Source organism: Lygodium microphyllum, chromosome 23, assembly GCF_053477565.2.
Source record: "Lygodium microphyllum isolate KBCC chromosome 23, Lygodium_microphyllum_v1.1.10, whole genome shotgun sequence".
Lineage (NCBI taxonomy): Eukaryota > Viridiplantae > Streptophyta > Polypodiopsida > Schizaeales > Lygodiaceae > Lygodium > Lygodium microphyllum.
Window position 1 is genome coordinate 61946548 of NC_141157.1, and position 26939 is coordinate 61973486.

The following is a 26939-nucleotide window of genomic DNA, read 5'->3' on the forward strand; positions in this document are numbered from 1 at the left end:
CTTCATTGACAAAGAGGATCTTTTTGGATGCCAAATGCAAAAGTTGTAATAAGTTATGTCTGATAGGTACTAGGTGGTACGCGGTGCCAGATTTGGGCCTAGACTAATTTATTGGCTACTAATGTCAGTGGCGACATTAGAGACTAGGCATTAATTAATTAACTAATACTGGTCTAAGGGTTCATAACTGCTCAAGGATACTCGGAAGACCAATTGGCCTAGCCAATTTAATTATTGATTGGAGAAATCAATTTTATGAGTATTAGAATAATTATCAAATTAATTTTCAAAATTAATATTCTGAAAATTAATTTAATAAGTTGGATAATGTTGGAAAATGGGATTAAAAGGCTGCCACTTGGCAAAACTTGACCATGCAAGTGTGTTTAGGGGCTGGTGGAAGTCTATTCCAGCCATAGTTAGAAAGGAGAAGGTTGTTAGAGAGCAAGGAGAGGTTGTTGATGTGGTTTGTAGCCACCAGGGATCAATCCTATAGCATGTGATAGTAGTTTGGCGCCCTCGAGGAGCAGGTGACAATGGGCCTGTCAGATTTGGTGCAGCAATGGAAGTGTAAACATAAGCTGTAATAAACTGTTGAAACACAAGACAAAAGAGAAAGGGAAAGAAAGAACACAATATAGAGGAGAACTCAGATGAATGCTCGGGAAATGGAATCCATATATCAGACACGATACTGTCGCATACAATAGTGGGTCATTGGTTCCGTGGGCATCGGCATCGGCTCCTCTAGAGGAGGAGGAGTCTAGAATTAATAGGCACAAATAATGCCACAAAATATGTCAGGTTGGAATGCCCAATATGACCACAAAATGACACAATAAAAAATGCATAAATAACCTAAATAATGTGTCCAAGCCTTTGCAGCTCAGACTCACACATAAGCTAACATATCTGCTACCACCCTCTCTCAGATCATGGGTGATTTGATACAATACAATGGTACAATGAGAATGAATCATAAACCATACAACATAGAACCACCAAGTAGAACCATGGATACCTAAGTAGTGGGTGATCAAGCCACCACCAAGGTGCCTCGAAGAGAACCTGATGTCGATGTCGATCGTACCAGCTCCAAAAAATAGAGAATACCATAGTAGGCTCTCAATGTTTGTCAACAATGCCGTTGATGTAGCACACATGACCATCTTGCCACCAATGCCACAACACATAAATGACCATGGATCCCCTCCTTTGGGCAAATCGCTAAAGTGTCCCCTCATGTGAGCTCCAGACGAAAGCCACGTGTTCTCTATCAAAGAACCAGCCTATCATGAACCTGGATGTCAATCCTAGCTCCAGGATTTGTACTTACTAGACTTCGATCGATGCGTTAGGGATGTCCTTGTCTGAATCTTGTGCATCTGTATAGAGATATAGATGAGGCATGGCTGCCCAACCTCACCACCCTCTCACACTCCCTCTTTGGCACCAGAGAGTTGTGAGGGATGACCTCATCACCACCACTAGAAAGTAGCTGAGGAAGGGGCCACTAAGCCCTTCGCATGATCCGAAGAAGAGGATCCATTCCACGCCTTGGACTTCGCCTTGGCCGGAGGATCTGATTCGGAAATCTGAGGCAGATGACTCGTCGGAGGAGTCCGCATCCTGCTTTGTCTTTTGCTCCTTTTTCTTCCTGGAAGCCGCTAACTCTTTGTAGTCCTTCTGCAAGTGGCCCTTCTTGCCACTATGATAACATTGGGCATTCGACTTCTTCATCTTCAAACCCCTCTTTGAAGCTGCAAGAGCCTCACTAGAATCTACATGTAATGTATCATTAGTGGATGAGCACGGAGGAGCCAATTGTAGAGGATTTAGAAGAGGAGTAGATAAAAGAAGGTATTTGGAGAGGGAACACAGCCAAAACACGAGCATAGACTGCAAAAAACAAGAGTTGACAAAAAATCAACAGATCAGGCAAAAACTGCCACAAACAGCAAAAACGGCTTGAAGGTACAGTCGCCCAGCCAGGGACAAGTCAGGAACACCAAAACACAGGTTGAATATTGCGACAAACATGCTGGAAAACTGTTGCAGCAGCCTGAAAACTGAAAACGAAGGCAGTAGAGGGGCTGTAGACAGCAGACAATGGTAAATCCACAAAAAACGCAGGTAAAAACAGGTCGCCTATATGGAGTAGCAGTCACCTGATCAGCAAGAGTTAAAACAGTCCTGAAATCAGCAAGAAAACACAGTAGGAGCACAGACCTTGAAATTTGATACCATGTAAGAAGTGGTGCAGCAATGGAAGCGTAAACATAACCTGTAATAAATTGCTGAAACACAATATAAAAGAGAAAGGGAAAGAAAGAATTCAATATAGATGAGAACTCAGATGTATGCTCGTGAAATGGAATCCATATATCAGACACAAGACTGTCACATACAACAGTGAGTCACTGGCTGCGTGGGCACCTGTAATGGCTCCTCTAGCCACAAGACCTCCAGGTGGTGAACTGACCAACTGAGGAGGAGCCTAGAATAATTAGGCACAAATAATGCCATAAAATATGTCAAGTCAGGCAGCAATGAACGCCCAATATGACCATAAAATGACACAATAAAAAATGCCTAAATAACCTAAATAATGTGCTTAAGCCTTTGTAGCTCAGACTCACACATGAACTGACATATTTGCGAACAGGGCCCAAGGTCCTTTTGGTGCAGATGCCAATATATAGGATGGGGTAACAATCTTTCTGGTGGTCCTAAGCTATAGGTGACAAGGTTCCATGGTTGTTTGGGCAGGGAAGTAGGAGTTTTTCAATGTTTCTTGTGATGAAATTCTAAAATTGATCTCTCTACAACATTTTTTCTCATCCCCTAGCCATCTCTCAAGTTATCTTAGCATTTTCCAGCAGTTTGGGCCATTAGAGGAAAATTTTTTAGTTAATCTATGTTGTAAATCCTAATTGATAGTAGAAATTAGAATTTTGATAGCCGCTTGTGAATGCATGCTCAAAATTGAGGGCCTAGGACTTGAATTCCAGCAGTTGAAATTGAGAAGTTTTGAGAGAGATTCAAGAGGTCAGTCCACCAATATCAGATTTGGGGCTGAATTTGTCTTTCAAGGAGCAAGGTGAATGCCAATCCCCTTGCAAGCCAAGGGACAAATTGGTTTGAGTGCTTGTGGTCAGTTTTGATAGCAATAGGTACTTCCATTTGCAATATAAGATTAGAGAATCTCAATTGTGCTCCTTCCATTTGCAATATAAGATAAAGAAATACTGCAAGAGCCACAGTTTTGGGGCCAACCGGGTATCCAATGTTTGAGATTATTAAGGTTATTTACTACCCTATTCGAAGAGAAAGATTGGTTACGCTGTTGACAAGTGCTATAAGGACTTAAATTCAATGACTACGGGCAAGTGCTATAAGTTATCTTTGAGGTATTGTGGTCCTTTCCAGATTACCAAGAAGGTAAGTGGCGCATCCTATGAGCTGGATTTGCCTTTGGAAATCTAAGTTTACCTTGTGTTTCACATGAGTTGTCTGAATGAAAGACTGGAACTAGGTGAGCAAATTGTTCCAGTTGAGAAAGTCCCACAACTCGAGAATACTACTCACCATGTTTCACTCAAACTTGAATTGGTTCTTGACCTTAAGACTAACCGATCCCGTTGGATTGTTTATCCTGAGTGTTTTTTCAAGTGGAAAAATTGCCCAGAAGCAAAGGCTAGTTGGAAGTTGGTATGTTTGTTGAAGAGTCATTTTTCTTGCTACATCCCTTAGGATATTGCTAAGGATAGCAATCATTCATAAGGGGGAAAATGTTGTGTTCCTAGACATTTGGATGGGCGCTAGTAGCATTGGTCATAGTGGTCATGATGTAACTTAGTGTGAATTGCACTAAGGACACTTAAGGGTTAGGGCAATCGAGTTCTATTTGTAAGACTCAAGGCTCTATTGTGCTCAACATTGATTGTGTGATTACCACACTTGGACCCTTGGCCGATTGATTGATGCTTCTACACATCGAGATGGGGTGTGTTGGGTGGTTTGGGACACCAACCCTTGTGATGTGGCTGTGACCTAGAGTGTTGCTAGCTCCTAGGCTTGGGGGTGAGCCCATTGGGTCTATGGTTGGGAGGTGAGTTTGATGTCGAATCCCTTTCGTTGTGAGTTTGGCTTGGGTTGTGTCTTGTGGTTGGATCCTGTGGGGATGTTTTAGGTATGATGTCATGATCAGTTGGATAGCACTATGAAGAGAGATATCCGCTAGGATAGGGGTGTGGATAGTAGTAGTAGAGGATTGAGGCTAGAAGTGTGATGGAGTGAATGAAAGGGGGATTGGTAAAGAATAATTGTGAATGAAGGTTGAGGCTGAATGTATCTTCATGCCCTATTTGCATGAGTCATTGAATTGTCTAGGGTGGTGTGACATGCCTTGGCTCTCTCACATGGTTCTTAGATATTAATAAATGATACAAATAAAGCCTTTTTGGGGTCGTAAAATGGAAACCAAAGTAGGAATTAATGAAATTTAATGCAATTAATGAAATTGGTTGCTCAATAGGTGAGTATACGTCACATGAATTGAATTCATTTACAGTTGAATGGGGTATTATCCATCAATGTACGATGTCATACAAATCTAAGAAAAATGGTGTGGCTGAAATTAAAAATCTTTTTCTTATGGTAATGCCAAGATGTGTGCGTAACTATTAAGGGCTCCCTCACAAGTTTTGGATGGAACTAATGTGTTCAACTTATATTCTTAATTGTTGCCTCACGAAATTGTTGTATTTAGTTATGATGTATGAGAGTTGGAATGGACAAAAGCCATTGGTGAACCACATGCATGTGTTTGTATGTGAAGTGAGTGATGCGCAGTGGCGATGCAATGTTTGGTGATGAAAATGTCAGGTTGAGAGCAAAACGTGAGCAAGAGTATAGAGTGAGAGTCAGAGAGAGAGATGCACGATGTTCTTGGGTACAATTTGTTGTGTGTACCTCTTTAGGTTTAGATAGATATATATATATGTAAGTACAAATGTGCTAAGGGTGTGTTCACATCCGTGCACATATAAAATGCATGATGGCCCTTTATTCCCAACAACCTCCCACCTAAAGGCAACGTGCCTCAAGAGGAGAAAAGAATAAGCTAAGTTTAGGTATGTACAAAGCCGAAATACATATACCTATCCAACTCCCATCAACTGTCGTTGGCAACGAGCAAACCGCTTTGCTAAAAGACCCTTCGTGAGAAGATCTGCAGGATTATCATTTGTATGCACTTTGACAAGCTCAATGCTCTTGCTGTCAAGTACATCTCTAATGAAGTGATACTTGACCTTATGTGCTTCGTCTTTGCATGAAAGACGAGATTCCGTGCTAGCATGATAGCACTTTGACTATCACAATGGAGAATATATAACTCTGTAATACCAAGCTCTCCCACCAGACGTGAAAGCCATAAAGCCTCCTTGCATGCCTCAGTGGCAGCCACATAGTCTGCCTCTGTAGTAGACAATGCAAGACACTTTTGTAGCTCGGAGATCTAAGAGCTCGCTCCTTCCGTGAAGTAAACACATACCCAGAAGTGGACTTTCTGCAGTTCGCATGATGAGCATAGTCTGCATTTGTAAAGGCAATGACATATGCCTTCTGCTTTCCAAAACAGATGCACAAATCCTTTGCGCCTTTGAGGTATCTCATAATACCTTTCATTGCTTCCCAATGCTTTTTACCAGGGTTTTTTATGTATTTGCTAACCACTCCCACTGCAAAGGCAATGTCAGGACGTGTAGCAACCATAGTATATATCAAACTGCCAACAGTTGAAGCATATGGTATCTTGACCATTTCAGCCTTCTCATCATCAGATGTAGGGCTGTCCTCTGCACTGAGTTTCACATATAGAAACAATGGAACCCCAATTGTTCCCCCCCCCCCCCCCCCCCCCCCCCCCCCCATATTGAAATGTTGCAAAACCTTGGAGATATACTCCTGCTAGAATAGATAGGGTAATCCTTTTGACCTATCTCTGAGTATTTGCATGCCAAGAATGTGATTTGCATGCCAAGAATGTACAAGCAGTGATACATTTGACTTCTATGAGAACCTTGAGACTGAAGTGAGTGATGCGCTGCGGAGATGCAATGTCCGGCGATGAAATGTCAGGTAAAGAGCAAACACGTGAGCAACAGCAGCGAGTGAGAGCGAGAGATGCTAGATGTTCTTGGGTACAATTGGAGTGTGTACCACTTTAGGTTTTTAGATAGATATATATGAAAGTACAAGTGTGCTAAGGGTGCGTTCACACCCGTGCACATATAAAAGGCACGATGGCCCTTTATTCCCAACAACCTCCCACCTAAAGGCAATGTGCCTTAAGAGGAGAAAAGAATCAGCTAAGTCTAAGTATGTACAAAGCTGAAATACATATATCTATCCAACTCCCATCATCTGTCGGCAATAAGCAAACCGCTCTGCTGGAAGACCCTTCGTGAGAAGATCTGCAGGATTATCATCTGTATGCACTTTGACAAGCTCAATGCTCTTGCTGTCAAGTACATCTCTAATGAAGTGATACTTCACCTGTATGTGCTTCGTCTTTGCATGAAAGACGGGATTCCGTGCTAGCATGATAGCACTCTGACTATCACAATGAAGAACGGGTAACTCTGTAATGCCAAGATCTCCCACCAGACGTGAAAGCCATAAAGCCTCCTTGGATGCCTCAGTAGCAGCCACATACTCTGCCTCTGTAGTAGACAATGCAACACACTTCTGTAGCCTGGAGATCCAAGAGACTGCTCCTCCTGTGAAGGTAAACACATACCCAGAAGTGGACTTCCTACAGTCCGCATGACCAGCATAGTCTGCATCCGTAAAGCCAACGACAGATGCTTTCTGCTTTCCAAAGCAGATGCACAAATCACTTGTGCCTTTGAGGTATCTCATAATACCTTTCACTGCTTTCCAATGCTTTTTGCGAGGGTTTGCCATATATCTGCTAACCACTCCCACTGCAAAGGCAATGTCAGGACGTGTAGCAACCATAGCATACATCAAGCTGCCAACAGCTGAAGCATATGGAATCTTGGCCATTTCAGCCTTCTCATCATTAGATGTAGGGCTGTCCTCTGCACTGAGTTTCACATATGGAGGCAATGGAACACCAATTGGTTTCCCCCCCTCCATATTGAAACGCTGCAAAACCTTAGAGACATACTCTCTTGGCATCTGACATACATCTGAATGTACTAACTCTAGAGGTGAAGATTTCAAAGAAAGAGATTTCTTATGAGATGTCTGCGCATGCTTACCATAGACACAATGATCACAATGCTCAAAATCAGCATAACGGAGACAAGGCAAGTAACCCAAACGAGAAAGAACTTTCATTCCTGTTTGACTCATGTGTCCTAACCGGCCATGCCACAAAGAAACACTTGGCTGCTCGGTTACTGCGACAACATGGTCACGCACACTAGATACATGAAGAGGATACAGAGTATCACTCTTTGAACCCCTGGCAATGACTCTAGATCCTGTACTGATCTTCCATTTTCCATCCCCAAATGTGGTATGATAACCATCATCATCTAGTTGCCCAGTACTGATTAAGCTCTTCTTGAGCTCAGGTACATGACGAACATTCTGAAGAGTAAAGACAGAACCATGCTGAAACTGAAGCTGCACATTGCCAATGCCTGCAATATCACATGCTGAGTTGTCCCCGAGATGGACAACACCATGTCGACCGCTTGTATAATCGGAAAACCAATCTCTGTAAGGGGTGACATGAAAGGAGGCACCCGAATCTAAAATCCAGGTATGCATGTCATCAGCCGAATCGGCAACCAATGCATGGGCATCAAAACATGAAGACACGAAGAGTACATCGTTCCCACTGTCACTGTCCTGAGTGACTACATTCACCTCTTCGATCTTGACGCTGCTCTTCTTGGGCTGGCTCTCTTTCTTCTCTTCCTTGTTGTCCTCTGTCTTCTTGCCTTTCCCTTTCTCTTTCTTCCACTTGTAACAGTCACGTTTGAAGTGACCCTTCTTGCCACAGTGGTGGCATTCCACATTCTTGCCGCGAGACATGCTGCGACCCTTGCCATCAGATTTTCCCTTCTGCTGTGATCTGCCCCTGGTATGCAAGGCACTAGACGACTTACTTGATGCATTATTTTGCCTATTCATCTCTTCCATAAGCAAAGAGCTTTCCACGTCAGAATACATAAGCATAGCATTCGAGTTACTCAAGGCAGTCCTGAATGTATCCCAACTCTCTGGTAGAGTGCAAAGCAGAAAGGTAGCTTTAAACTCGTCATCAATGACAAACTTCAAAGCAACTAGCTGGCTGAAAATTGAGTTGAATTCACTCAGATGATTTGACATAGCAATTCCTTCTTTCATTCGCAAATCCATAAGCTTTTTTAGCCAATACACCTTACTAGCTGCACTCTTCTGAGCATACAATTCCTCCAGTCTAGTCCAAATGGCATAGGCAGTGTCCAAACCCTCTATGTTAAACAGCAGAGCATCAGAGACAGATAGCTCAATGGTCAAGCGTGCAAGCTCGTTCAACTCATCCCAGTCATCTTGTTCCACATCTGCGGGCTTTACCCCTTTGGCCTTGATCAGCTTAGCCTGCTTCTTCTGCAACAGGATATTGTAGCATTGCTTTTGCCACACTGCAAAATTATGTGCACCCTCAAGTTTCTTGATGTGCATAAGATGGCTGCTATCGCTGCTGCCAGCCATGATTTTCAGTCCAAAATATGACCACAAATTCAGCAAATGCAGGCCCAAACTGTCAAACAAGTGACCAAGGTACAAACAAGTACCAACCAGCAATAACTACCAGATAAAAGCAGAAATTTCAGATCTGCAAATCAATTTTCAGAAGCACCAAATGTTGTGCTACAGCACTCCACAACTGATGACAGCTGTTCCAAGGACAAATACATCACATTACATGAGAAGTCCCAAATTTTAGCTGCAATTTCTGCTGTACATGCACCCACGGGCATAAAATTTGACCTGCACGGTCAAAAGCCCCAAAGTTTTGTGCTCAAAACATCAACCATACATCTGCACTGTCTTTGACACGCATAGACATAGAATAGACCAATTTTGCCAAAATGAAGCAATTTCAGCAAAACCCCCAAATTTTTCAAGTGTCCGGCGTCCAAATTGCATGAAATTAAACCCGCATGTACATAAAATGACCAATTTGCGCACAAATTTTGCTCAAACAGCAAAAGCCCCAAATTGCACGGGGTCCAATGTGCATCAATGTCAAGAAATTGGGTCAATTTCAGCCCAATTTTAACATGTACATGAAAAGCCCCAAATTTCGGAGGCAAAATGTCACAAATTCCTGCAATTTCTGAGACAGAATCTCACTGTGTGTCTTGCTCGTGTCAAATCCGGACAAATCCCCAAATTTGTGGCTCAAATCTGCCCAAAACACAGAACTGTGCTTACACGCGCGAACTCCCGTCAGTGGGCAAAGGGGGCAGCTTGCAGTAAACCTTTGAAAATTAAAAAATTTTTCAAGAGAAATTTGACGAAAACTGTCCCGTAACGTGACGACTGCTGCGTTTTGACCTGCCGCCAGCTGCACGTGGCCTGGAAAGTCACGAACTGACCTGGCATGACCTGCGTGACCAGCGCCTGTGCAAAACACGTCACTTCTGACCTGCGCCTGATCTGCACGCTGCCTGGAACTGCACGCCTGACTGCACACTGTCCAAGAACAGTGACGAGCTGACCAGAAAATGACTGACTGACCTGCGCGCAACCTGGGAGATGTCGCCTGGCTGAAAAAACGTGACCTGTGGACTGCGAGAAGCACGAACACCTTAACCGAAGCTCTGCACGGACTGCGAGAAGCGCGAACACCTTAGCCGAAGCTCTGATACCAGTTTGAAGTGAGTGATGCGCTGCGGAGATGCAATGTCCGGCGATGAAATGTCAGGTAAAGAGCAAACACGTGAGCAACAACAGCGAGTGAGAGCGAGAGATGCTAGATGTTCTTGGGTACAATTGGAGTGTGTACCACTTTAGGTTTTTAGATAGATATATATGAAAGTACAAGTGTGCTAAGGGTGCGTTCACACCCGTGCACATATAAAAGGCACGATGGCCCTTTATTCCCAACAGAGACTCCATAAATGTATCAAGCTTATGATACCATTCTTTTGGTGATTGTTTCAGCCCATACAAACTCCTTTTGAATTTACATACCATCTTCTCTTTCCCTTTTGCCACAAACCCTTCAGGTTGCTGCATATATATATCTTAATGCAAATCACCATGTGAGAATGTAGTCTTTATATCCATCTGTATGAGTTGTATATTTCAGTTGCAACCAAGCCCAAAATGGTTCTCAATGTAGTCATCTTGACTACAAGAGAGAAGTTCTCACCAAAGTGAACTCCATGTTCCTGCTTGTGCCCCTTTGCAACCAATCTTGCTTTGTACTTTGGCGAGGAACCAAAAGTGACCTTCATCTTGTAAACCCAATTGCATGGAAGGGTTTTTTGCCCTTTAGGCAATTGCACTAAGTCCCAAGTGTCATTTTTCTCAAGATAGTCTATCTCTAACAACATGGCTTTACACCATTTCTTGCTGTCCTGTCTATCCATTGCTTCCTTGAAGTAAGATGGTTCACCACAATCTGTCAACATGACATAATCAGCCACATTGTTTGCATCAAGAACGAATCTATCAGGTTGTCTAGTAGCCCTAGACGATCTCCTAGCCCAATGATCATTGTTTGCTGGCTGTTGAGCCTGCAGATTTCCATGTTCAGCTTGCTGTCTTGGCATTTCAGCGTGCAAATCAGCATTAACAGCTTGTTGTCGTGGCTGTTTCTGCACATCTAGTGCCTCATCATTATGGGCAATGGTTGGCTGATCATTTCCAGCATTATTTTTTGCGTTTGCAGGTTCATTTACAGCAGGTATTTGCTGCTCTACAACGGGTACATTTTGCTGTCCAAAAGGTATTTCTTTCCGGAATACGACCCTACGGATCTCCTCTGTCTTTTCGGGCTGTTTATGCAAGCGATCTTCCCGGAAGATAATATCATTGCTGCGTACTATTTTCCTTTTCTCGAGATCCCACAATCTATATCCCATTTCACCTTCATCACCATATCCTAGGAAAATACATTTAGAGGACTTTGGCTCAAGTTTGCTGCTTTCTTCCTTACGTATGTGCACAAATGCTTCGCAGTCGTACGCTTTCAAGTGTGCATACGAAGGTGGCTTGCCCAACCACGCTTCTTGGGGAACTCCTGTACAGCTATCATAATAGCCTCTGCCCAAAAACTGTGAGGTAAAGCAGCATGTGATAGCATTGTACGGAGCTTGTCTTGAATGCTCCGTTTCATATGCTCTGCAACACCATTTTGGGGCGGATTATGAGGGGCAGTGAGCTCCCTCTTTATCCCTTTGTTGTCACAAAGTGCCTAAAAGGCCTTGGACACATATTCCCCACCATTGTCATAGCGAAGACACTTAAGTATCTTATCAGTCTGATTTTCAACCAATGCCAAGAATTTTTTAAACTTGTCAAGCACTTTGTTCTTGCTACGAATAGGGTAAACCCATACCTGCCGTGTAGCATTATCGACAAGGGTGACAAAGTATTTTTTTCCCCCTAAAGATAACCCTTGCATTTGACATACATCAGAATGTACTAACTCTAGAGGAGAAGATTTCAGCGAAAGAGACTTCTTATGAGACGTCTGTGCATCTTTACCATAAACACAATGATCACAATACTCAAAATCAACATAACGAAGACAAGGCAAGTAACCCAAACGAGAAAGCACTTTAATTCTAGCTTGACTCATGTGTCCCAACCGGCCATGCCACAAAGAAACACGGTGTTCGGTCACGTCAACAACATGGTCACGCACACTAGGTACATGGAGAGGATACAAGGTATCACTTTTACAACCTCTTGCAATTACTCTAGATTCCTTACAGATCTTTCATTTCCCATCACCAAAGGTGGCATGAAATCCATCGTCATCTAGCTGTCCTGTGCTAATCAAGCTCTTCTTGAGCTGAGGTACATGCCATACATGCTGAAGTGTGAAGATAGAACCATGTTGAAACTGCAACTGCACATTGCCAATACTTGCAATGTCGCATGCATAGTTGTCCCCAAGATGGACAACACCATGTCGACCCCATGTATAGTCAGAAAACCACTCACTATGAGGGGTGACTTGAAAGGAAGTACCTGAATCTAGAATCCAAGTGTGCATGTCATCATCCATATCTGCAAGTAAAGCATGTGTACTAAAGTGTGAAGAAACAAAGAGTACGTCATTCGCACTGTCACTGTTATGAGTGGCTACATTCACCTCTTCAATTTTAACAATGCTCTTTTTAGGCTGACTCTCTTTCTTCTCTTTCTTGCTATCATTTGTTTTTTTCCCCTTTCCTTTCTCTTTCTTCCATTTGTAGTAGTCACGTTTAAAGTGACCCTTCTTGCCACAATGATGGCATTCAATATCCTTACCGTGTGATTTACTGCGTCCCTTGCTATCAGATTTGCCTTTCTGCTGTGATCTGCCCCTAGTATGCAAAGCACTGGAAGACTTATTGGATGCATTGTTCTGCCGATTCATTTCTTCCATGAGTAGAGCACTCTCTACATTAGCATACAAAAGTATCACATTAGAATTGCTCATAGCAGTCCTGAATGTATCCCAACTCAACTCACTCAAGTGAGTGGACATTGCTGTACCCTCTTTCACACGCAAATCCATAAGCTTTTACAGCTAGTAAACTTTGCTTGCGGCACTCTTTTGGGCATACAATTCTTGCAGTTGGGTCAAAATAGCATAGGCAGAATCCAAACCTTCAATGTTAAACAACAAGGCATCAGAAATCGATAGCTCAATGGTTGAGCGTGTAAGCTCATTCAACTCATCCTAGTCGTCCTGTTCCATATCTGCGGGCTTTGCCCCTTTGGTCTCAATCGGCCTTGCCTGCTTCTTCTGCAACAGGATATTATAGCACTGTTTTTGCCAGATTACTGCAGAGTTATGTGCTCCTTCAAGCTTCTTAATTTGCATGAGATGATTGCTGTCACTACTGCCAGCCATGATTTTCAGCCCAAATGTGACCAAAGTTTCAGCAAATGTAGGCCCAAACTATCACACAAGTGAGCAAGGTACAAACAAGTACCAACCATCAATAAATAACCATGTAAAAGCAGAAATTTCAGATCTGCAAATAAATTTTCAGAAGCACTAAACCTTGTGCTACAACACTTCACAATTGATTACAGTTGTTCCAAGGACAAATACATCACATTACATGAGAAGTCCCAAATTTTAGCTGCAATTTCTGTTGTACATGTACCCACGGGCACAAAATTTGACACGCACGGTCAAAAGCCCCAAAATTTTTGTGCTCAAATCAGCAACCATACATCTGCACTATTTGTGGCATGCATAGAATAGGCCAATTTTGCCAAAATAGAGCAATTTCAGCAAAACCCCCAAATTTTTCCAAGTGCTTGGTGTCCAAATTGCATGGAATTAAAACTGCATGTACATAAAATGACCAAATGGCGTACAAATTTCACCCAAACGGCAAAAGCCCCAAATTGCGTGGGGTCCAATGTGCATCAATGTCGAGAAATTGGGTAAATTTCAGCCCAATTCTTGCATGTACATGAAAAGCCCCAAATGTCTGAGGCAAAATGTCATGAATTCCTGCAATTTCTGAGACAAATATCACTGTTGTGTCTTGCTCGTATCAAGTCTGGACAAATCCCCAAATTTTTGGTCACAAATCTGCCAAAATTCTGACTTGTGCTTACACGCTCAAACGCTCGTCTGGCCAATGGGAAATTCAAGGAGAATTTTGGAGGAAAAACAAATTTGTGACCTTAAAGAAAAGTGACGTGACGAGATCCGTTGACCTGCCAGTCACGTCCTGTCTCACGCCTGTCCTTTGGCCCATCACGCATGTTGCGCCCGGCTGACAGCCCGTCAATCACGCAGATTGCGCCGGTCTGTCAGCTCTTGTTTTTGTTGCACGCTCGTTGGTGCCTGTTGGTCTTCTAGTCTTGTCGTATGCTTGTTGGCGCCCGCTCGACCTAGTCGCTTTTACTCAACTCCGTTTGGTCGCTTGTTGGTGCAACTAATGCACGCGTCCTATGCTGGTCGAATGCACGTGACCTATGCCTAGTCACCTTGCTTCTTCTCAACTCCGTCTGTTGCACTCTGTCCTGGTCTACTGCCTCACGTGTCGATTGATGTTTGCAGAATGTTGTTAGTCCTATGAACTAACACTCTTGGGAATCGCGAGTGTTGTAACCAAGAGCTCTGATATAAGTTTGAAGTGAGCGATGCGCAGTGGCGATGCGATGTCCGGCAATGAAAATGTCAGGTAGCGATCAAAACGTGAGCAAGAGTAGAGAGTGAGAGTCATAGAGAGAGATGCACGATGTTCTTGGGTACAATTCGTTGTGTGTACCTCTTTAGGTTTTAGATAGATATATATGAAAGTATAAATGTGCGAAGGGTGTGTTCACACCTGTGCACATATAAAAGGCACGATGGCCCTTTATTCCGAATAGGATGCTTGTGACATGCCTTGTTACCTTTGCCATGTTGACAAAAGCTACAAGACAAGGTGATCAAGTGTATTTTTGTGATAAATTGTGGTGGGTACCGTTTGAATCAACCCTTCGTGGGCAAAATCATCACGAGTTGGGATGTGGTATTCATTGAAAAGGAAGGTCAGCCCTTCTTCTAGTGCAAAAAGCAGCCCCATGCTGGCCCACAAGATACATACTTGCCTTTGTTTCAATGGACTGCAATAGAACATGACCATTTTCAGTAGCAATGTTTGGAAAATCAGCTTGAGTTTCAACCCATTGATCAGGTAGATCATGGTGTAGTGGCCAAAGAGAGGGCTGCTATTAGGGAGTCTAAACAAGCTTGAGATGGATGTTAGACACATTGTGTTACAACAAATTGGCTTGCATAGGATCTTGTTGCTACAACATGCAATGAAGAGCCCATTTCTTGTGAGCATGGGATTGCAGCCATACAACTGGACATGGATTCCATCCACCAAAATGGCACATGGGAGTTAGCCTCTAGGCAAGCGTGCCATATGTACAAAGTGGGTCTATAAGCTCAAATGCAGATTAGATGGTTAGCATTGATTGCTCCAAAGCAAGGCTTTCTCACTAGGGTATGCCTAGCAGCATGGGATAGACTATGATGAGACCTTTGCACGCATGTTACTTACCTTAGCATGCACTTTAAGTATGGCTATTGTACACATTGTCATTGCATGGGCAGCATATTTCGATTGGAATGTGCGTTAGTTGGATGTGATTGCCACCTTTTTGAATGGTGAGTTGCATGAAGAGGTTTTTCTCACACAACCTTTAGGCTTTGTTTAGAAAGGGTCAGAGCCTACTCAGAGGGCAAGGTATCCTTGTATGGCTTGAAATAGGCAACTTGAGTGTGGTATGAGAAGATTCATGCTCACTTGATTGATCTTGGTAGCGATCCTCTGATTTCACTAATCTTGGTATATTGCATTACTATCTTGGCATTCAGTTTGGGGGGGCTTGTCATTCTTGAGTCAAATACATTGAACAATTTCTTCAGTGTTTTGAGATGGAGGATTCTAATCCCTATCTCTGCACTGGTTGAGTCAAGGCATAAGTTCACACTTGAGATGTCTCTCTTTATTGGCAGATTGCTGGATGCGTAATCTACTTGTGCAATAGGCTGCTGAATCTTCAGTTTGGTGTCTCCCAGTTCGCATGTTTTATTCATTGCCTTGCAGAAAGCATTGGCAAAGCAACCAAATGTGTCTCTAGATATCTCAAAGGCACACTATGACTTTTCTGTGCTAAAGGGTCTTGTTTGCATGTGGATGCTTTTACAATTAGTGATTGGGCTGGATGTTGACACTAGTGTCTACAAATGGAATTATTTCATGCTTTGGGATTCTTGCATTTTTTGGCTCAGCAAGAAATTGACAATAGTGGTATCTCTAGTTGTGAAGCTGAATATAGGGAACATTTAATAGCTACATTGGAATCTATATGGCTCATACACCTATTAGGTGTTCTATTGTGGGATAACAATCACCTGATAGTCAGAGGACCGTGGCAATTGTGAGAATCCAATGTTTCATTCTCACACAAAGTGCATGAGGTGCATTATCATTATGTTAGTGAAAGGTTTCATCTTAGAGGGATCAATTTGGTTTGTCTCCTACATAAGACAATGTGGCCTATGTGTTTTCAAAGGCAATTTTGAGAGAAAAATTTGAAGCCTTTCACAAGGCTTTAGGCTTGCTACAATTTGGGGATTGATCTACCATAACTTGTATACGTTCCCGTCATTCACTCTTGGGGGGCTGACTGCAGTTATTGTGTTCCTCTTGGTCATTCTAGTGTGGACAATTCTTACATACGGGCACTTTTTACCTTTATGCTGGGAAGAGTTTTGCCATCATGTGACCTCCCTTTTGGTAGTGGTACTGTTGGGAATAAAGGCCCTCGTGCCTTTTAATGTGCTCGGCTGTGAATACACCCTTAGCACTTGTACTTACACATATATATCTATCTAAAAACTTAAAGGTACACTCTCATCATTGTTGTCACGAGGACGTGAAAATTTGATGCTTTGCTTATGTTTAATTGACATTTGATTAAAGGATTAATCAAATGTGCAATTAAAAGATGCACATGTGTTGCCCATGTGAGGTGCAAGCTACTTTTTTTTACAATTGAAGGCCGAAGGACCTTGTGAAAAAGATGGGTGTCAAAGGCAAAAATTGTAACAAGTTACACTTGTTAGATTCTAGATGAATTTTGGTGTCAGTTTGCCCCTAGGACCATTAATTGGCCATTAAGTGTCAGCGGTGACACTAGGGACTAGGCATTAATTAATGGATTAATGCTTGTCCAAGGGTCAATTAATGCATGGGATCACTTTGGGTTGCAAATGGCCTAGCCAATTAATTTGTGGATGGGCAAGGTCAATTTTCTGGACATGGATTAAGGGCTGAATTAATTTTCAGAATTAATTAATTTTAAAAATTAATTAAATGGTTGAAAATTGCTGAAAATGGATTAAGAAAGTTGCCACTTGGAAAAACTTTCCCATGCAAGTGGAGGAAAGGCTAAATAGGGCTGAAGGGAGAGGGAAATCTCGTTTTTTCATCTTGGAGCTATTGGAAAGAGGTGTTGGACTGTTGCTGCCAGCTTTTGGGGCCATTTCCTAGCCATTGGAGACCATTTTGGTGATGGAGATTGCATATTCTTGACCTTGGGAAGCTGGTAATTGCTGCTGATGCACTTTCTCTTGAAGATCATAGTCTCTGATGCTCCTATTGTTGTTGGTGCATTCGTTTGGGGCTGGTATAGCAGGGCAGTAGCTGATTTTGATTAGTTCTTCGCGATAAATCTCAAAATTTTCTATCTTTACAGCATTCTCTCATCTCCTTCAGCTTATACTCAGCCATTCTCAGCAATTCTCAGCCATTTGGAGGAGATCTCAGCCATTTTTGGTGGGCTAATCTGTAATTTCTGCAGTAAATCCTAATTTACAGCAGAAATTAGGGTTTAGCAGCCACCTTCGGATCCGTGCCAGAGATTGAAGGTTCAAGGGATTGAAATCAGCAGCTGATAATTGAAGATTATCAAGGGTTTCAGGAACTGGCCCATCCCAAGTTGATTCGGGGCAGCATTTGGCCAGCCAAGGGTCAAATTGGAGAAGAAGTCCTGGGTGAATCAAGGGGCAAATGACCCAAAAGGCTTGCTGGTCATTTATGACAACAAGAGCAATTGGTTAGTATGAGGAGATTGAAGAATCTCGAGTTGTACTCCTTCCAATTGAATGAAAGCCAAAGAAATACTGCAAGGGGCGTCAATTTTGGGGCCCATAGGGTGTCTACTGTCCAAGAATGTTATGGTAAAGTGTGTATTTCATTTTATGTGCATTTATTTATTGTTGTAATTAAGTGCTTAATTAGGTTCAACCACCCTATCCGAGAAGGAAGGTTGGTTTCAATTATACCTACAAACGTGCTCACTCTCTACTCTGTTCTATCTCACTATATGTCTCTCACTGCACGTAACGATTGATTGTCTCGATCTCCGTGCCTAACCCGTCACTACAAACTGGTATCAGAGCTGTGATTAGGCGTTTGTACTGGAGTTCGAGCAAGGCAGGCGAGCAAGTCGTGAGAAGGCTCCAGTGTGGACCACAGCAGGTCCAAGCAGGATCATGGTGACAGCAGGCGTGAGGCAGCCAATTGTTGCAGAAATGTGATGGGCAGCAGCTGACGGGCGACCAGCAGCTGACGACGATTGCAACTGACGAACGGCTTCAGCGGGCGACCAGCGGACGTGACAACTTCAGCGGGCGACCAGCAGGCAGCAATTTGGCAGGCGCGACAGGTCATGGACCTGAACAGCCCGTTGACCGGCAATTTTTTCCCCCCCTTCTACCAGCTCAAAAATATTTGAGATTACTTTTGCCTCCTCTCCTCCGGGTGTTCACGCGTGCAAGCATAGTGTGCAAATCTATTGGACAATCTGACTCAGAAATTGCAAAGTCGGTGCACATTTGCCCCGGAATTTTGGGGGCTTTTCACATTTTAGTGAAATTCTTTCAATTTCACTGAAATTAGTGCACGCATGACCTGTGGGGGAGGTGAGAGGTAGAATAGTTTTCATTAAATAGTAATATCATGGCTGAATTGAAAATAAGCTCCTTTGAACCCACAGTTACGGATTTGCGACACATTGCACCTGATGAAGTATGCAGTCAGCTTGCTGATGAAGGCCTCCAGCCATGCAAGAACACATCCCACAGCTCGATCGGGGCTTAAAAGTTAGGTTTTCAGGTTTTTCTGAATGTCTAGATGTTGTTCCAAATGGTGGCAACTACTCAAGAGGGCTTCAAATGGCTGAGGTCAAGCTGGTGATGGAGGCCTTCTGCTGGAAATGCAGGTGCTGCAACACTAACTTGGGAACGAAAAGTGTATAACAGCAATCAAAATGCAAGTTTTAGTGGCACCACTGTTAGAATGCATGTGGAAGCAACATGAAGCTAAATGAGTGCTCAAAATTGCAGATGACAATGCAACGATCAAGTTAAAAACAGCACAAGCAATGAAGATGCATTAATGCAATGACAGCCCTTGCAGGAGATACGATGTGTGCGCTAGGAGCAGTTCATGGCAATCCTGAAGAAAAAGGGTGTGGTCCCGATAGACAGGTAATTAGACTTGGTGGCCTACACTAGTGTCCATGCTGAGAGGCATTCTAATGAAATGGCTATCCACACTTGAGTCCAAGCCTGAAGTTTGCAACTGAAGCTGGGGGATTTCTGCATGAAATGAAGTGTGTATTCCCCATCATATTACAAGGTGCCCTAAGATAGGCAGTTAGGCTAAGTGATCTAAACTTCAATCCAAGCCACCTAAGATAGGCAATTAGACTAAGACATAAACTGGTGTCCTAGAGGCTTTCTAACAAGTGAGGAACAAACCTATGTCAGGTTCTATCCAGTCTTAAGTCTTGGTCTGATTTCTTTCACTAAATGAGAAGGATTTTGCTGAAGCTGGGACGTGCCTGCATGTTTGCTGATATCAGCATGTACTTGACCTTTGAAGCCTGATTTGGTTGATGATTGAAGCTATCCAGTGTGCCTTTGTAATGCCCTGCCTGTAATCCTATGCACGAGGGTGGGAATGCTGGTAAATGTTGGAGAGAAGACTGAAATGCTACTGCTTTGTAGTTGGATCTGCTGTAAACTGGGACTTGTGTGTTGTAGACCAGCACTGATCTTGCTAGATTTGCTCCAATACAAATTGTAACTATGTGGCCAAATGGCTAGGGTCATGATCATGTTTAGTTCCTTGAGCATAAGACAGAGAAGTCAAAGAGGGTTATGCTTATCAGCATTCTCCAAAGAAAGACTTTGCATTTGAACGAGGTCTTATTAAGCCACCCTTCCATAGCAATTGGTTTCCATCAAGCCCTAGTTATGTGGAAGCCCCAAATAGCATTGGCCTTAGCTACAAACCAAAAATGGTCTCTAATCAAGAGATGGTAGATCTGATTGACCAAAGCACGATCTAGATGCAACTGACCCGCAAGTCTCCAATCCAACCAGGGATGATCTAAATCAAGAGTGGGGAAGGGGTTTCACACACACACACACACACACACACACACACACACACACACAGAGTGTGCGCGTGCGTGCGTGCATCACAATGCCTAAGCCTCTTCATGATGCTTTTTGGATCTATGGTACAAACCTCAAGAAGGCCTCAAGCAAGTCTAAGTGTTACGAACTCCCAAGTTTTGTGAAAGTCCTACACAAGTAGTGCAACCAGGGTTCTTATTGACTTGTCCAATGTTTTTTTAAAAAGGTTGCCCATGTCTTGAAATCCCTCAAGCACTAGCCATTGAGACACGGAAGTAGGACTCTCCCATATCCAATGGAAGCGGAAATATATCTTCAAGGATGGCCAAGGCTCAAGAGAAGGTTTAAACTTTATTATCCTTGACATGAAAGTTGCAACTTGCCCTTTCACATGACACTTTTTGAAGTAAAACAGGACTCTTATACTTTGTCTTGTAACTATTGTACAGTTCATGATATTTGAACTTTATATCTTTAATTAATACATTTTTATGTATGTGCAATGCACTTTATTAACGTTGATTTTATATGTATTGAGCGTACGAAACATCATATTTTATTTGCAAAAATTGTGTACATTTCGTAGTGTACATATTTGCATACTGAGCACGTTTTGCAAATTGTACCTGACCAGTGACTACCTTGATTCAATATCTCAAGCCTTTTGTATGATAACGTTGATGACGATGTCATGCTGTTGAGGTTGAAAGTTTCTAGAGTAGGCCATGGTCATAGTTTTTTCCATGTGTTTCCATGTGGCATATGCATATGGGTATGGAAGTATGATTGGAGTCTGTTCAGCACTAGGGGCTGAACTATATGTGGCCCTATGTTAATCTTAAAAAAGGTAAAAATGTTCAAAATTTGTAACTCCAAACTGGCATAGAAGATCAAACTTCAAAGCATCATAATCACAAATCACAATATCACACAATCACACACTCATTTGTTCACATGTTTCATGAAAACATAAGTCTGGACATTCAAAAAGTAGTAACTAATTTTATTTGGCAGAAAAAAGTCAAGCAGCATATTCCCAGAAATTCACTCTTGTTTTTTCCATACCTGGGGTCTACTGAACTTTCCCACTCCACCCTTTTTTTTCCACAAAAGTTAAGTAGGATATTTTTACCATATCCCATGTCTGAAACAGCTGTTCCCATGTGGGAAATTTGCATACCCAGGCATGGGAATCCCACTATGGCCATGATGATGAACTTTGGATTACTTTTTGATTTTATTCTTAGACATTTGCTTTTGGAATAACCATAGCTGCCTTTCAAGTCTTTCTTGGCTAAACCACTCTGTTTATTTCTTTAAGTTCAAGAAGTGCTGAGTGCCTGTCAGTTGGTTTCCTTTTAAAAATCTGTTGAACAATGGAGTTGGAATAACAACTGTCCATAGGCAGGAGGTTTCTTTCTCATCCTTCAAATGTTTAAACCATTGGATTTGACATTGGAGGTTCTCCTTCTTGTAATGAAAGTTCTGTGGCTGTTTCTTCTTACTGGAAACAGTAGAGCAGCATTATAGCTATCTTTTGGTCAATACATAGCAACATTATAGGTTTTTGGAAAAACTGCTCTATGGGTATGTGAATTACTTGCAGAACAGGACTGAAATTTGCTAAAGAGAGCACATTTATTTTTACTGCTTGGACCACTTTTGTTGGAGCATCATTGTTAACAATCCGTATTGAATCATCATTGTTAACAATCCGTATTAAATGTTAGAGTGCTGATCTTGCAGCCTACTGGTGCCTTGGCTTTCAAGAGAGTAGATGTTGACAAGGTGAGTTTCCTCTCTTAAGTTTCTTGACTTTAGGGGAGACTCTCGTTTTTCTCAAAGAGCAAAAGAGCAGATATGTACCTCGTCTGAGATGTTTAGCTGTGTGAGGCAATTTGCAGGTGGATTTCTTTCATCCCCGTCTGAAAGACAATTCATACTGGGCAAAAGTAGGTTATGAATTCTGTGAAACAATTTTTACACATGAATAAGTGAGATTCTCTCACTGATTGATATTGCATTCTTGTTCAGGATGGTGCTGATGAGGGCTATGGTGCTAAAGCTCAAGAAGTTCTTGGGCAAGTCCGAGGAAGGTATCCTTTGTCTGAAATTTGTGTTACCTGCAGTAGTTTGTGAAAGCATGCCTTTTTATTATAGTTATTTTATCTCTTTTAACCTCAAGCAAAGCATGGTGTTCTTTTGCTGAATACAATATGCAGAGATTTTCGGCATGAAAAGACAAAGAAGAAGCGCGGTTCTTACAGAGGAGGGATGATTGACTTGCAATCTCATTCCATCAAATTTTCTAACTCAGATGAGGATTAGGATTTGCCACCACAAAAGCTATGAAGTGATCAAAAGGGAAGATGTTTGTGCTTATCATGCTTAATACCAGGTAGTCCTTTGGCTAATGGTAGTGTGGTGATCAAAGCAGGTTTCAAGAAAGAAGTAGATGAGTAACAGCTGCCAGCCAGCAGCTGGAAAATGGGCTATATTGAAAGACACGACTACTGGTCCAATTTTGTGTTGACATGCTGTAGTGGATGGCTTAATTGGCCCATGTCATTTTTGTGATAAGCAGGGAATGGAGGACAGAACTCTAGATAACTTCATTGTCGTTTATGAACATTGCTTTTGATGTAGATACCATGTGATTCTAATGTCTGCAATGCGTCCAGTGCTGCTAATGAGGTCAGCAACAGAAATAATTTGAAAATATCACCTCTTATGATGGTAAACAGAAGCCACCGCACACCTTTCACATTGTGCTGATGGCACTGGTAGGGAACCATGATATCTGCCATTCCTTTGTAGTTCTTGTCCTTACATGCTTTTCTCACGCCACAGGGTCATCTGTCCTGCGATCAATGTCTTGTCACATTGCTCTTGGCTTATTCAGCCAATGTTGGGAAGGGTGATAGCACCCCCATGTTGCAAGTGCCGTGCATGCATTCTTCCCTGTTTCCATGCCTTCTATCTCCATCCTTTTACCTGCTTAATCAATGCTGTACTAACATCCATATAACACTGGCCTGCCTTTTAAGTATCTAAATATCTATTGAAAAGTCACTTTCAAGCATTATGTAAACTTCATTTTGTTTGAAATATAGGTTACAAAGTGCAAGTTATAAAGACGGGCAATATTCAAAACTAGATAAAAGTCCATGTTTTTATCACCATGAGCATGTGGGAAAGGCCAATGATTCAACTGACATGGCATGTCATTTTTAAAAACCGCTATGATATTAGTCATGCCAATGTAAAGAAGGGATCTTCTAACAAAATTAAAATTGCCTAATCTAATGGAATCAAGGAATTGACATGGAAAAGCAACTGAAATGTATTAACCTAAGGAAACATGAAAGAAATGCTTAAACAAGCTAGTGCCATGTAAACTCACCTCCATGTAGGTGAAAGACACGAATTAATGTAACTTTCAAGAAAACTTACATGACTTCCAAGTTTATAATGACAAAAGGCTCTAAACTTTGGCTAGGGCTGCCTATTTATAGCAAACCCTAAGTCCTAGTCCTCTAATATTATTACAAAGGCTTTTAGCTTGTCATTGGCCTTGTTTATTTGTCATTGGCTATATTTACTTCATTTCAAACCTTCCTTGCTTCAATTAGCTTTGTCCTTAAAGTTGCAAATGAGAATATACTACAATGGATGTAACATAAAAGTTCAAAGGCACAAGTTGAAGAAGAATTCATGGTCTAAGGAGTTCATGATTGTCTTTTGTTGCTCATGTTATCCAAGAATGGGTTGTCATAGTAAGAGTTTGGACTTGTGAAATATAGCTTCAATTCAAACAAATAAGGTGTCATTTTGAAGAATACACTTAGGAGCATCATATCTAAGCATAAAATCTTGACTTTTATGACATTAGACCATTTATTTTTAAGACAGGAATTTAATACGAGCTGTATTAAATAGTGAACTTATGCTTCTTCAATTGTTTTTTTCTTAACCAAATAAAAATCAACAAAGGCAAGTTGTCAATCATATTTGCAGGTTGAAATAAAAAAGTCCAGTCATTCTTCCATAGCAATCCTCTCGGATCAAATGGAAATCCATCAAACTGATCATCATCATGAAAACATATGCCAAAACTGTCAGTGAGTATGCTCGGGTTAAATGGGGAAGAAGAATCAGCCCAATGATCCCTCGGATCAAAAGGGTAATGAATATTCTCATAATCTGTCTCATAGTCATCGTGGTCAAATGATTGTAAAGGATATTTATTATCCAACGTGTACATATCCCAATCACTTATGGATTGATATGCATATTCAATAGAATCATCATAGAGACCAAGATTTGCATAATCATGTTCCTCTTGAAGGATAGAGGTCTCATGAAAGTCCTTTTGTTGCATGTTGCCCTTAGTGAGGTTCTCATGAAGGTCCTCCTCATTGTCATCATATGCTTTAGCATTGTTTTTCATTTGCTTTTTCTCATTGTCGTCATTACCATCTATGTCGTCTACCTTTATATGTACTTGCTTTTTTTTCATAGAAATTTTTAGCTTGTAATGCTTTAAGTGACTCATGTGGTCTATAACCCATATGGTTAAATTGATAGTGTCATAGCTCTCATTTTTATAATGCTGTCCATAAAAATGATCATAACTACTACATTTATTTATGTCATGTTGATCATGATGGTTGACATTCTCATAGACATTACCAAAGGCATCTTTATAGGCATGTTGTCCAAAGTCATGTGGTTGAAATCTTGTAGGAGAAACATGGTAATCTTGATGAGAAGGTTGATTAAATACATCATGATGTTGTCCAAATGTATGTACATGTTCATAAGCAAAAGAATCTTCACAAGTATTATATCCTTGCTTAAAGTAGACATGATTGTCATTGCTTTGGTAAGGAATATATGCATGATATTCTTGATTAAATCTGTCATAAGAAATATCATCTTGTTGCTGACCAAATTGATTTGAATGATACCCATTTTGCTAATCATGACATGAAGTATAGCATCCATTTTGTTCAAGATATTTGCCAAAATGTTTCTCATATGAGGGAGAAGCACCATATGGTTCATATGTTGAGTTGCCATGAAATACATACTCATTCAATGTAGTATCATGACATTGTTGATCATAGTTTTCATAAGTGGAAGGACTTGAGACATTAGAAACTGTTGTAGGTGGTAGCTATATATCAAAGAGAGTAATGAGTTTGTCAATACCCATCTTCATTTCCCTAATATCACTTGTCACACTTGCCAGAATGTTCTCTGTATGCATGTAGTCTCAACTATCCATATATATAATTTTGGCCATAACTTGATGAACACAAGTCCAAATGGAACAAATGATAGCTCTATTTGAAGCCTATGATGTTTAGCTTCAAATGAGAGTGCTTGTTTCAATTAAGGAGTAGAAATATCCTTCTCTATGAAAGGATTTACTATGTCCTTTCCACAATAGACGATACCCTATCCCAAGTATCTAGTAGCATTGTTTTGACCATAACTTGAGAAATTTTGATCGGAATGAGGTGTTTGATAGCTTCACTCGAAGCCCACAATGTCTAACTTCAATTAGGAATTTGGTTTACATTATTTTGTACCTACATCCCATTTTGGAAATGATTCTCTAGGTTTGTCTACAGTAGACATCACCTTGTTTTGCCCTGTTTGAGTGTTTTTGGTACTTCTCATTCAAATTTGAGTCAATACCCAATACCAAAGTACTCAAGAGAACATGAAAGAGTTGTAGGTTACTATGGTAAGTGAAAATAACATCTGAAAATCCAAAATTGAAACAAATCTTGTTTGTAAGTGAGCATAAGAATGTCAATGAACATGTATGTCGTGTCAATACCACTGCATACTCCAAAGTACAAACCCTTCTAAGTGTAGGGTTGAAATATATTGCATTATATATTTATTGCATTTTTCCCCTGCATAACATATGCCCTTTAGAGAGTACAACTTGCTACTAAATCCAATATTCCCATCCTTCTTGCCACAAAGCTATACATCATTACCATACTGTATCCATTACATTGAACCATTTGTCCATAAGTGTGCAATCATCAATTACCATTGATCGAACAACCAAATACAACATCACACCATTGAGAAATCTCCATTGGTCTTTCATACAAGGTAGCTTGATAAAGAAGAATTAAATGGCACAAGACTTTGTTGAATCTTCAAGAGGAGTGTTGACGAGCCTTCCACAAGTATGAATGAACCCAATATTTGAGGAAGAATCCCAAAATTAATGCTCTAGGCAATGCCTATGCTGTCCAAGATCTTCAATCTTCAAGAGATAACCAATTCTCTTCAATGTTGATAAAGAATCTTCAAATGTTGATTGCTACTCATGCCAAGGATCTTTAAGAAATGTAAAAGAGTAAAAGTCCCATAAAACGATCATGAATTATCCAAAATTTTTAGACATGGACTGTGATGTCTTGCAATGGCTCCATAGCCAAGCTTGAAGAAAGCTTCAATAGCAAAATGGCATGGATGTCTTCATTCCTATCAACACCTCCTTGAAGAGGATCAGTAGACCACTCCAAAAGTCATAAGAGAACTTCAAAACTCAGAAGAAACCTGAATCTTCATAAGCTTTTGAAGACCAAGCTGTCCATAACCTTTTATGAGCAAGAAGAAGCCCAATCCTCACAATGTAGTATCAAAGATGGCCAATGTTGATGGTTATAGGTATGAGGAACTCTCAGGAAGCATCAAAGGC

The 26939-nt window shown here is 41.4% G+C and overlaps 1 protein-coding gene across 4 annotated transcripts in view; it reads left to right on the forward strand.

Annotated features, from left to right (window-relative positions):
- Window positions 1-23294, forward strand: part of LOC148016249 (uncharacterized) — a 56100-nt gene extending 32806 nt beyond the window's left edge. For 2 of the 4 annotated variants that reach the window (XM_087664037.1, XM_087664038.1), the window contains 4 exons: window positions 21953-21994; window positions 22111-22158; window positions 22241-22302; window positions 22429-23293. In XM_087664037.1, coding sequence (XP_087520163.1) covers window positions 21953-21994; window positions 22111-22158; window positions 22241-22302; window positions 22429-22534 — 258 coding nt within the window. In that variant the 3' untranslated portion in view covers window positions 22535-23293. Of the gene's footprint in view, window positions 1-21952; window positions 21995-22110; window positions 22159-22240; window positions 22303-22428 lie in introns of all 4 variants that reach the window. The other 2 variants (XM_087664035.1, XM_087664036.1) reach the window with 2 other exon arrangements.
- Window positions 23295-26939: the final 3645 nt, after the last annotated feature.